This window comes from Anabas testudineus, chromosome 13 (genome assembly GCF_900324465.2).
Source record: "Anabas testudineus chromosome 13, fAnaTes1.2, whole genome shotgun sequence".
NCBI classification, from domain to species: domain Eukaryota; kingdom Metazoa; phylum Chordata; class Actinopteri; order Anabantiformes; family Anabantidae; genus Anabas; species Anabas testudineus.
This window is the reverse complement of record NC_046622.1, coordinates 16,074,742-16,088,039: the sequence shown is the minus strand read 5'-3', so window position 1 is coordinate 16,088,039 and position 13,298 is coordinate 16,074,742. Positions and strand designations below refer to the sequence as shown.

Sequence of the window (13,298 nt, the reverse complement as noted above, 5' to 3'; positions counted from 1 at the left end):
ACTGCTTGACCTTTTGCACAGTTCATGTTTTTTTAGATTTAATTCAAAAGGACAAATTACCATTTTTCCCATCTTCACAAGTACCTGTTAAAAATTAACATTTCCCAGAGTTGACACCGGTGTTGACCATCAGAGCTCTGAGTGCTAATGGTAGCACAGCAGTGTTATTGGTTTTCAAAGTGCTGGAGAAGATTAACACCAGAAAAAAAATTGGACTTTCAATGTAAATACACTCTGAGCAGAGGAGGGGTTGGACACAAAAAAGATGAGATGAGTTAAAGCCAGATTGAATCTGTTTGTTTTGACTGACACTTCATTATCATTTCATTCATTATTTGGAATTTCTGAGGAACTTTCTGGGCCTGTATAAGTAAAAACACAAAATCTAGTGGCTGGCCAGTGTGCAGCCATTATTTTTATATCATTCCTTTCACTTCTGAGCTCTGCAGATCACATTAACAGTCATAGTAAAGTTTGTAATGTGACCCGTTACAGAGAATTCATAGTAAAGGCCTTTTGTATAGCTTTTAACATCCATCTGTTTGTATCCTATGTTTGTAATATGACAAGCATAAGGATGAATAAGTGTGTGTGCTGGCGTCACTAAAGTAAAAGCAATGTGTGGTGCAGCATAGGGAGGTTAGGTGGTTGGGTAAAAAAAAAAATCAGGATATCAGAGAAGAACAGGGAAAGTCCAGAATGATAAAGACAGACATGAGAGCTTGTACTGCTGATCTATGCTGACCAGACTCAGTTCAACCATGGAGATGAAGGGAGAATCATGCTAAATGGACTGGTTCTGTCACTCACAGTAAGATCAGCAGGGATGTGAGGTCTGGGCCTCCTCAGTGAAGATGAATGTTGCATGAACCCCCTTCCCCCCCCCCACCCCCACCATACACTTGCACATACAAACAGACTGCCTGGAAGAAACACGCCGCCTCTCTCTGTAAAGATAATTGCTAAGGAAGGACAGACGTTTACCATCAGCGCCCTCGGCTGTTTCTGACCTTACAGCAGCAGCTGTTTGTATTGATGCTGCAGCGCCATGTTCAGTGTGTGCATGTTTGCTCCTGCGTCCACATCTGAATAGCATCGTGTGCTGGCGTTGCCGTTCAAGCACGTGCAACCAAGCGTGCAGGTGTACAAGTGTACTTCTCTGTCTGACCAAGCTGACCAATGGTTACCAATGGCTACATTTTATCCAGTGTGTGTTTAGTGCGGATGTGTATATGTCCTTGTGCTGTATGTAAAGGAGGTGGTAAAGCAAGCTGAGCTCTTTAGACGTTAATCAAGCTTGACACTGCTACAGTATATTAGCTTTACTGGCTCCACAGGCTCTCCCTTTCTTCCCTTGAGTTGCTTGGATCTGTTTCCTTCCACTGTCTTCATCTGTCTGTCCCTCAGCTCTGCACTAATAGGTTAAAAATGCACATGGCTCCTTAGATTTTCATGCAACATAACATGAAACTGAAGCTTTGCAAATATTATAATGTGATGGTCTGAATTGTTGTTGTGTGAATCCACTCTATTGGGTAAGTACTGACAATTATTCAATCAGCTGCCCACGCAGAGCGCCATGTTTGGTGCAGTGGAACAAACAACAAACAAAACATTACTGCGAATAACAAATAGGTATAAATAGACAATTAGCATACTGTGAGGTTCAAAGGCAAAGAACAATTCAGGCTAAATTGGACACTTGTCTGGAGGACAACAAGAGGCTCTTAGAGTTGCACACAAACAAACAGACAACGTGAATAACACAACTTTGAGTCCCTGCTCTTCTCTCTCCCCTTCTTGCCTCGTTTCTTTTCGAGCCGAAATGATCTACATTTGAGTTTGTTTGTTTTTTTAATTTTTTTTAGGTCACATGTTCCGCACAAATGCAAAATTCTAATTTACATATTAATGTCGGAGGTCCAGTGTATTGTTCATGTTTGATTTGGTTTTTAACAAATCCATGTTTCTGGCATTGTGTGTGTGTGTGTGTGTTTGTGTGTGTGTGTGTGTGTGTGTGTGCGTACAGCTTGTGTAGGCACACGTGTGATTTATAGTTGGACAGTCTGTTTACTGTGAGGTCAACTCATAAGGAGCTGTTACCAAGAGTGAATATTGTGGACGTGTAGTGAAACATCACACTACTACACCAGCACCTCTGTTCTTTTGTGAGGAGGTTGTTTTAAATCTAATCACTGTATCGTTTGACTCAAATCCTTAATTCTGTACTAAAGAGAACATGACATTGCAACATCAACTACATTCATAACTTTACGCAGCTATAATTAGTAGTTGTGTCTTTATTAAATCATGTTGTTTTAAGTAATAAACCCAAAGAAACGGTCGACTCCCCTCAGGTTAAATGTCCTAAAGCATATTTGATTAATTCATTCTGCAGATAAATGACAAAGGTTTTCATTATGCTACCAGGACAACTCAGTGAAAACACACTGACCTTTTTCTTTTCTGAAAATAACTGAAGCTCCATCCTACATAAAACCATCTATCACCAACTATCTCAGAGCATCAGTAGTTTTATTTTGTAGCAAGCATATAAAGTGACAGACTATTTAATATTCAGGGCTTCATATATAAATCATTAGTATGTTCTTTAGATAGAAACACGTCTCTTCATTTCAAACCAGTAATAGAGTCACACCAGGTTATTGTATGTTTGATCTGCTGTAGCCGGACCTATACAGCGCAGTGGGATGACTGGCCTTTCACAGGGGTGTGAGCTGGAGACACACACGACCAGGGGTGAAGTACAGGGATGATGATGGTGATGACAATAATGATGATGATGATGATGATGATGATGACATACTTTATTGATCTCCTTGGTTTTCTCTCTCTATATGTGAGAGTTAGGCTACGGTAAGGCTCAAAGGAAAAGCATGTCATAATAATTTCATTGAGTGGTAGACGTAGTACTAATAACTAATATTAAAAGTTAATAATTATTATTTAAATTAATCTACATATTGCTGGGTAGCTCCTAGTTATCATTTGGTTGCTGTAGGATTATACTGTACTGTGTACTAATAAGTAATATGTAGTATAGTAACTAGTAACTAATTGTTATTGTGCAACATCACCACATGCAGAACATACCGTACCTACATAGATGCGAACAAACTGTATGTGCACACACAATAGCAGAATTTTTCATAGTCCTTCCCTGTTTCCAGCCCTATGCCACTATAACTCAGGTAGTTACACACACACACACACACACACACACACTGGGCTTTGATAAGCCTTTTTTGTAATCATGAATTCCTGAAGGGTTAGCAGACACAGCTTATCACGCTGCTGACGCAAGGCCATCCTGCTCCCCAGTAAGGAGACTCTTTCTAGTTGGACCAACAGGGACGGGCTGGTTTGGTTGTGTTTTGTTTCTTGGGCTGGCTGATGAGCTCAAAAGCCAGCAGGAGTCTATATTAGCCTGGACACATATTTCACTGTGAAGGAAAAAGGCTGAACACAATACACTGTGGCTTTTCTGTTAGCATCACAGATTTATAGCAAGTTTATTCCTTATAGTAAAATTTATACTATGTCAAAGTCTGACAGTGGCTGATCTGCATCGTATGCAAGGCAACCAGGATGGATGCAACTCCATGTAACATCAGAGCACGAAATGCATAATATATATAAATTCATTTTCTTTAAGTAGAAAGAAAAACATCTTCATGATCAACACGTCTGGCTCTAGAGACCAACTTTCTGCATGCTGTCAGTTTTGCATCACATGCGTCTTTTGCTGCTCAGAGATGGCAGATGGTGCTACAAGCCAGTGACCAGCATCACAACACATTTTGGGCATGAGCCAAAATGAAGATGACTCGATACATTTCTGCACTTCTTGCCCAGACTGATTTGCTCTATTCTGAAGGTAACACTTCTATGTTCTGTTGCTGTTACTAGCAGTTTAACAAGGACCATTATTCCTTTATTAAATGATTAATTTCATTATTTCTTTCATTTTTAAATCATTTTTGGTCAATCTTTTTATGAAGAAAACATTTGAAATGCCCATTTAAAACATTGTACAGGAGTTGTTATTGCTGTTTACAGCTAATAACTTATTATTTGTTATTTAATGCAGCTATTTACAGGACCTCTTCTTTTATTGATGTTTTATTTTAATGGAAAATCAAATCTGTTTACAAGTCACAGTGTCACACTGTACAGTATGTTTTATAATCTATGTACTGTAGAATTGTAGTTTTTTTATATCATCCATCTTTATTCTCAGTTCTTCACTCAAAAAATCATTTTTTTTTTCTGTGACATCAACAGGCAAAGCAGAAAATGCTCCTTGAAATACAGGCTCTCCTCAGTTACTGAATAAGTAAAAAAAACTGCAGAGCTGCTCCAGGCGTGCTTAAAGAGTTTCCCCCCTTGGAGCAGGAAACGGTCAGAGCAGCACCTTCAAATAACATTTCTAGTGTTTAGCAAAACACGGCGAGTCAGAGGAAAGAAGTGAGAAAGAACAGTCATCTCAGTGCTGCACAGCCTCAAGAGACCAAGTCCCTCCTCTCTCGTCACATTCGCACATGGAGTGAGTGACACACACGTATACACAAGCTGTAAAGACCCAGCAGGGCACGGCCTGCGTTCTCCTTCAACAGGCAGTCTGTTGTCTCTGGCAGCTAAACAACCGGCTAATGACGTTTCTCCAGCGCGCTGTGTCAGAACATGATGAATAGTTTTATGTGGCATTATTCAGAAAGGTTATGACAACAGGAACACGTTCGGTGATGTCTAAAAAGCAGAAGTGTGTTCAAGAGCGTGCACGGCAGGGTGAGGCTGTGAACTGTACCCAGGTGGAGAGGTCTTAATCCAAACACAGTGAGAGTCTTTGTTTTTATTTACATTTTCACAGAAAAAAAAAAACAATGCTTTGCTATAATTAATACAAATGAGAAGAGAAGAGAAGAGAAGAGAAGAGAAGAGAAGAGAAGAGAAGAGAAGAGAAGAGAAGAGAAGAGAAGAGAAGAGAAGAGAAGATATTTTTAAATCTTAGTGTTTTCAATAGTGAGGATAATTTTTTTTTTTTTTTTTTTTGTGCTTACGATGCACCTGGTGTACTTTTACAATAAATGGAACCCATGTGTCCTGAACATATTTGCAGTCCTATTTTTGAGGGGGTCTCCTGAAATCTTGAAAAAACTGGCTTTTTGGATCATAACTAATCTGACAGACATGAGAAGAACATGTTTTTGTCTCTTGTTGCACAGTAGCTGCATTACATGTGTGAACACCTCAACTGTCATTGTTGAGATTCTCCGAGTCAGATTCAGAGTTAAAGGGGAAATTCACAACAGACTGATGAGCAGTGTTTCTCCTGCATGTGTTTGAATTATTAAGTACAGTATGAATTATTTCACCTGTAACACAACCAAACCTCTTGAATGCATTTCTATTTGTTTCTGTGACCTTTTTAATGTTCATTATCTTTAAAGTTGTCCAGCTACAGCATACAGTGTGTCCAGTTACATACCCCAGACGTTACACACACGTACTGGATCCTTCCCTGAACGTGTCACCCGCAGTTCTGCTTGAGCTGTTTTACAGTGATTGATGACTCTGTTACAACACTTCCACGGTACAACTGGAGGAGTGTTTTTGGGACGACTCTGAGGGGCAAAGGGCAAAAGAATGTTACTATCATGTCATACCTTTGCCAAGATGTGATTTACAGTGTGTGAGAAAAGACGGAGCTGAACCATGCTGGATCCACCCACACTGAGTCCTGAGTCCTCCTCTTAGTTTACTCACCTGTGGTTGCAGAGTGACTTTTCCCTTAAACTGTCCTCCCAACGCTCGAGTCACATCCAAACCAGGCTTCTACAGAATAAACAATTCATTCTGGCAAATTTCCACTGTCCATTGTGATGAGATCACTAAAACATGAGATTTATGCCGTGATTGCACTTGACTGACTCATGTTGTGTAACACCTACGTTACATAATATCCCAAACTACTAACAGGAGAAAGACAAGACCTCAGAAATTCCTGATGCATATACAGTATACACAAAGCTAATACTAATACTGGATCTGATAGATCAGATGTTTTGACAGATGACAGGAGATATAGAAACAGCAATATACTGTGTGATTTAGCTGAAATAATAATAATAATAATAATGATGCTACAGATAGAGATGACAGACGATTACAGCACATCCTTTTAAATCCCCTCATAAAATGTAGGGCAAACAGGTGAAGGCTGCTAACTTGTCCTGTACTGTGCACTCTGCCAAATGGGAGGCAGAGGATGAAGTGATTTAATGTTTTGATCCAGAAAAAAAAAATCTGAATGGGAAGAAAAAATGAATATGAGTCTTTGTTGATTTTCATTTTAATGTACACCTATTCATTCGGGAGTACATCCGTGAACATCACTTGTGCAGGAAGCTGTCATGAGAGAAAGTGACATCAGTAATTTCCACTATTTCCACAGTGAAGACACAGCAGATGATGAAAAGTTTCTAGTGTATATAACAAAGGATCCTCAAGATGTGAGTCTTGAGTGAGCTTAGACGCATAAATGATGTTGTTTAATCTAATGTGGTGGTTTCTCTTTAAGCTCTACTGAGATACAGTATTTATACCGTATGACCCATCACTAAAATGTACAGAATTAGTACAGTTAATGCTCATAATGCGCTGATCCATCTTCCACAACAAGCCAGGAAATCTTCATGTAAACATGGCATGGATCCACAGAAAACTGAGTCCCATCCAGGACAGACTGCAGCCTGCAGGACGAACAGAAACATGGGAACGAGCTGAAACGTGATGGAGGAATCACCGGAGCGGCACAAAAAGGGGATAGTGAGTAGTGGGAGGGGAAAGAAAGAGAGAGAGAGAGAGAGAGAGGATGAGAGAGAGACTATATGGAGGAGCGGAGGCAGTGGCCTAGATGTGTGAAACGCCAGGGTTGCTTTTTTGGTTCACTGGTTGTCTACCAGGGGCAACTGAGTAGTATACTGGCTGTAATGGGGGGAGTTCTGAACCACAAAATGAAAAGGAAAGTAGTGAACCCCATAATAACAGTGATGGTTTCTGTTTGCCCACTTCGTGAACTTTTGTTCAAGTATCACTGAGCAACACTGTGGTGTCAGCTGCGCACAGACAACCTGCGTTCTCGTCTTTTTAATATGATACAGAAACTCAACACTGAGTCCAAATCTGTTCCCTTCCCCGGACGGTCAGAGCAGCATTCCGCATGACATGATAGTGATGGCCTTGGAGGCAGACAGCGACAGAGGTTCATCAAGAAGCGCTCATGAAAAACATCCCCGGGCTGCGTTGGAGCGCAGCGACTACGTTAAGACTTGTGTCAGCTCGTTGTTCCAGGACGCAGGGAGCCAGTCGTGGCTGAGACTCGCCGTGACATGGACTTGCCGAGGAGTGTCGTCTGCGGTCTGCGCTGCCTCCGTCTCCGTTATTCTCGCTCTGCTGCTCAGATTGGTCGACTGGGATGCAGGCAGCAGCAGCAGCAGCAGCAGCAACGGAAATAGCAGTGGCTCCGGCTCTCGGTTTCATTTCGCAGAGAGTTGCGCTGTGGAGTTGTTTTTGACTGCGTGTTACTGCGCCTCTCCGGCTTTTACCCTCATATGTGCCTTCTTCTGGGTCGGACTGTGTCTGATTCGCTGCGGGGTGCTCGCCCGCACCGCGGTCTTTCTGTTAGCGCTGTGCCACTTGGGCGAAGCCGCGGCGCAGTCCCTCCTGCGCGGCGCCGAGGACCAATTGCTGTCCCTCACCGCAACCCTGGTAGTCCTCGGCTGCCTGGGCAGCGGGGCTCTGCTGGTCCTCCGTCTGGGGCAGGGAGTGTCCATCCTCGTCTCTATTAGCGTCATCAGGACCGTTTCCATACTCTCTCTGAGCAGAGTCCGGGCCAGCTGGAGACCCTACCTGGCCTACCTGCTGGGGCTGCTGGGGGTTTTGCTTGCGAGGTATGCTGACCGGCTCCTGCCGGCCTCAGGGACCAGCGGAACGGGGTGCTGTGGCTCTGTGACCGGGGCGAAGGAGGAGGACATCCCTGTCTTCAAAAGGAGACGGAGGTCCAGCTCCATAGCGGCCTCGGAAATGATGGCTCATAGTCAGAGCAACAGCAAGTCCCACCGCAGGACTTCGCTGCCTTGCATTCCGCGGGACCAGGTAGGACATGTCCAACTTTGGATGTCTGAGCCGGAGCGTTTTGGTTGTTTGTTGTTGCGTTGTTTGGGCTTTAAACTACTTTTTTGTTGTTATTGTTTTTTCGTACACTCTCCGTTCCTGTGATGGCATGTGTGACAGTTTTATGCGCCTTCCCTTTAGCCAATGACACTGGGATAGCACGGATAGCACACATCGCAATAATAAGCTGTGTTATGACCATATTAATGATTAGTTTGCTCCAGAGATCCACACCTACACACACACACACACACACACACACACACACACACACACACACACACACACACACACACACACACACACACACACACACGTTTGATTTGCAACATCTCCTGCACTGTGCTGTTTACCATCAGCCTCCGACTGCTGTAAATGTGGTCATCATCATCATCATCATCATCATCGTCGCGCTGTGCACAGTGTTTGTGCTGCTGATAACCAAATAGATGGCAACTTGCTGCCCCTGTGGGTGCGCACGCGTGTTTGTGCTTGCGCGCGCGTATGCACGAGTGTGAAGTCACATCTAAATATTTTGGAAGCCTGTGTTTATCCTGGGTGCACATGTTCCCAGACTTTAACCATTATGGACCCAATTTAATACTGTGTGTTGCATGTGTTGATTATTGCAGCAGTGGAAATAACAGCAGAGATGATTTTTACCAGTCACCACTTCACTGATGTTTTTTTAAAATGGAATATAAATATCCTTGTTGCATAACTCAGTGATCCTGGAGGCTCCCTGATTTTTCTGTATGCTGGGTGTAAGGAGGAAGGCTTGTGATGAATGTTTACAGTTTAATGCATGAAAATGAGCTTGATGTGACTGAAAATCCATGAATGAGGTAGGTGTGCTCTGCCCCCAAATACTGGTTCAATGAGCTAACTAGAGGCTTAAAGCACATGCCTGTTTGTTATCCAACCTGAGCTGTTCACATCCCAGAATAGCACTGATTCCGGCATCTGAACGTGCTGGTTTTTTTTCATTCATTAGGAATATTGTCCTATGAATCAGCACGTTCTTTAAATCCAGCGCTCTGTGCAAACACTGCTGCCTTTTATTCTTTCTATGTTTCTGTTTTGGCATTATGAGTCTGATTTAAATATATTTATTGTGCTTATGCTTTTTTTGACTATGAGTCTTCATCCACCTCAATACGACCAACTATCTATAGATACAGTGCCCACTTTGCAGTTGGGAATATCACCTGAAACTCTCTATCACTATGACTTGACAGAAAGATGTGACCCAATTTGAATTCTTTTCAGGCGCGGCATGCCCTGCAGCGGTACTTACATCAACATCGACTCTTTATTTTGTGTGTGTATTACATTTATAGTCACTGAAAAACGGTGAGGCATATTTGCATATTGAAGGGAACTTGGATCCAGTCACATGGTTCCTATCATTGCTATGCTGACGACACTCAGCTCTTCCTGTCCTTTTCACCGGATGACTTCACTGTCTCACTACGCACCTTTCAGAAGCTCAAGTCTTCTTAGCCTGAGTCTGCCAGAAACCTGGGGGTGATCATTGATGATCAACTGATCTCCTCCCTCTCAAGAACATGTCGATTTGCCCTTTTTAACATCAGAAAGATCAAACCCCACCTTTCAGGCTAGACAACACACCTCATTGTGCAGGCTCTGGTCATATCTTGTCTTACTGGTCTTACGGGTATCAGCATGCACCATCAAACCCCTCCAGATGACCCAAAACACAGCGGCACATTTCATTTTTGATCAGCCAAAAAGGACACACGTTACACCACTCTTCAGATCTCTGCTCTGGCTTCCTGTTGCTGTCCACATCAGGTTCAAAGCCCTGACTCTTATCTACAAAGTGGTAAACTGAACAGCACCAGTCTACCTGAACTCCCTCATCCTGGTCTACAATCCCTCTCGCCCCTGCGCTCTGCCAGTGAACGGCGTCTCGTGGTCCCCTCACCTCACCTCAAAAGATCCAAGGCAAAACTTTTCAGCTCTGTGGTTCTACGATGTTGTAACGACCTACCCACCTCTGCACGCGCAGCTGCCTCACTCTCAACTTTCAAAAACTTGAAAACAGAACTTTTCCTAATATTTCTTTGCACTACGCTCTTACTACAGCACTTTATTCTAAAGTTTTCCTCCTTGGCTTAAATATTTTGCTTGCTAGGTACCTCACTTGTGAATTGCTTTGGATAAAAGCGTCAGCCAAAGAACTAAATGTAAATGTAAATAAAGACTCAGCCATACTAATCTATTTGATATCACCAATATGTAGAAGGGAAATGTAAGACTGTAGATACACCAGTAAAACCAAAAAAGGAATAAACATGTTAGTGATCTCATTGACCCAGAAAGTGGTCTGATTCCTGAGTTGTCAACTTCTATTGAACAAATTGTGCACAAGATAAAAACATCTCACAGTAATCTGACAATATACCAAATTGTTATGTGCACTCACTCGGTCACTGGTCCACAGAAAACAAATCTATATCATATTTGGATAAGTCGTTATTGTTGTTGGATAAGTTGTTATTTATGGCCAGCGTGCTGCTGAAAGGCATTCTCCCACTGATCGTCCATGAATGTCCCCCGCCCATGAAGGTTAGTCTGTTCCAGTCTTTGCCCCTAATTGTGCTCATGCCCTATAGTGACAAATTAGGATAAAACCAATGATGTCGGAGATAGTGGCAATTTGTCACCTCTGGTACCTCTGGTAGACAGAGCTTGTGAGCAATTTGCATGCATGTAGGTTCAGAGTGCTCACAGTGAGGGGGTGAGCTTGTGTCCTACTTGCAAATGTAAGGTTGTGGTAGAGATCCCCAGATGGACAAAAAGAAACAAAAGAGACATTTAATAGCAGTAATGAAATGAATCTTTAGTTTTCCTCTTTGGATTTGTGGTGTAGCTCTTGATCACATATTTGTTTATACTATTCATTCACTGGAAGGTTTGTTTTTATTGATTTTAGAAACATTTTCTATTGTTAATAACCTGATCTAAATAAAAGAAAAGAAAATCAGGATATTTATTCCCATACTCTTATGTCTATGTGTCATGAGTCTGAAATTAACGTTTTCATTTAAAGTTCAATTTACTGAAGTTTTCACTGACAACAGTGATCCACCAGGAGCCCTGTAATCATCATACAAAGCATATCCTGATCTGAAATCATGCACTTTATCCATATTTCAATAAAAGATCAAACTGATCCCACGTCAGCTGTCTGACACGTAATGCTTGGTTATTCATTGCTAATTGGTATCCAGGGAACACTGAATTAGTGGGCTGTGTGCACTATTAGAACAGCTTCATTACCCGTTCTACCCTGCCAGCTCTGGAGCAGGAGTGATGACATTGATATTGAGCGCTGAAAGTTAAGAAAACCTCACAATTGACCTGATACTGAGGACGGCATGTCCTCCTGTAGCCTGTCCCCACCGTGTTATCTCTAGGACCAGTGAGATGACGATAGAGATTGATGTGGGGCAGAGAAAGAGAGGAACACAAGCAAATTGATTACCCTTTGAGTTTCAATGTCGGATGCAAAATACTAGAGTTTTGAGTATGTGCATGTAATTTTTGTAAAACATACAGTAACATAAATGTTTCTAGTGTTTTTTTAATGGATGACATGATATGCTGATATCCAAAACAAATGGTTGAAAGCTGTGAGCCTGAACCAGAATGATAAATGAGTAGTTGGTAAGTCAAAGACAAGTGAATGCTAAAAAACTACTGCTGGCTCATCCCTATTGATAAAATAATTACGAAATGAGGCTTTGGTAGCGACTTGGTATTTGTTGTACTAATTGTTGGTGTTGTTGTTTTATTGCAACTTTGGTCTGTCATGTAAAACAGAGTGCGGAGAAGCATTGCAACATGTAACTGACAAGTATTTAATTTATTTAGCTTTATTTATTTTCAAATAATAACTAGCTCTGACTGCTCTTAGCTTTAATCTTGGATTTTAATCTGTGTAGACTGCATTTGTTGAAAAACGGATAATTCAACATGAAACCCAGAAAGCTGTGTATGGGGAGAAAAGCAAACTATTTTGGATTTAAGAAAAGAGGGAAAAACAATCTGAGACACAGCAGAAAAACGATTTATACAATTTCACTCTACACATAACATATATTTAACCATAACAGCTGCCTGAAATAATACGCTGTTCACTGCCTATTGCACTAGATTTAGCATTCATCATTTTAATTCAGTATCCAGATACTATCATATTATATTATATTCTTATCATATTTTAGTTGCCTCAAAAGTTACATTAAGTGTAACATACAAATTAAGTTACTTTACCATGATGCCATGATGCAGTTCTTCGGGATGACGTACAGTCACAGTGCTGCAAAGTAACAACGCTTATGTCAGAAAAAGTATAAAAGACATTTGACATTTATTTCCCTTTTTTCTTTCTCTTCCCATCTTTTTCTTCTCTGACACAAACACACAAACACACAGTTTGCAGGTACAGTTTATCCAGACTTTAGATTATGAAGCTCTCCAGAGTGCAGTTGTACCTGAGAGAAGTGGGGGGTTTTCATCAAGCGTTAGCTGTGCAGTATTTATGAAGCAGGCTGGTGCAGTCTGCCAGGCAAGAGGCAACACAGGCACTCTGCTCAACTGAAAACTGGAAAATAGCATCGGCTCGGCTCCGTGGCTGCTTTCCCCCCCCCCCCCCCCCCTTTTTAAAGTGACTGGGATTTATTTTTTTGCTGTTTTGATTTTATGTAGAACAAATTAGCTTACATTAACGCAATCAGAGGTTTCTACACTATAACTGTGATGTAATGCTGTGAGTTAATAGTCAAAGATTTGGACATAATTTTTTAATCCATTATAATCTTTCTGGGCTAGATCCACACAGAGCACATTGTGTTATGACAGAAGTTGTTTGTCTTTTAGTCAGGGTCTCGGTGGGCTGGGGATTTCAGAGGAAAGGCCTCCGCTAGTGTTTTTTGGGTCACATGCAATCGAAAAGCCCATCTATACAGGATAAAGACAGCCATAAATAGAATGTCTAAAAGTAGCAACAGTATTTCCTAGTGTTTTGCTTTTTGATATTTCACATGCATTTTTCTTTCCCTCTGTCTTACACA

At 41.6% G+C, this 13,298-nt stretch overlaps 1 protein-coding gene across 1 annotated transcript in view; it reads left to right on the top strand.

Moving 5' to 3' along the window:
* The first annotated feature begins 7,257 nt into the window (after window positions 1-7,257).
* Window positions 7,258-13,298, top strand: part of LOC113149923 (cGMP-inhibited 3',5'-cyclic phosphodiesterase A-like) — a 41,187-nt gene continuing 35,146 nt past the window's right edge. The window contains exon 1 of the mRNA XM_026342250.1: window positions 7,258-8,178. Within this exon, the coding sequence (XP_026198035.1) occupies window positions 7,258-8,178 (921 nt within the window). The remainder of the gene's footprint in view (window positions 8,179-13,298) is intronic.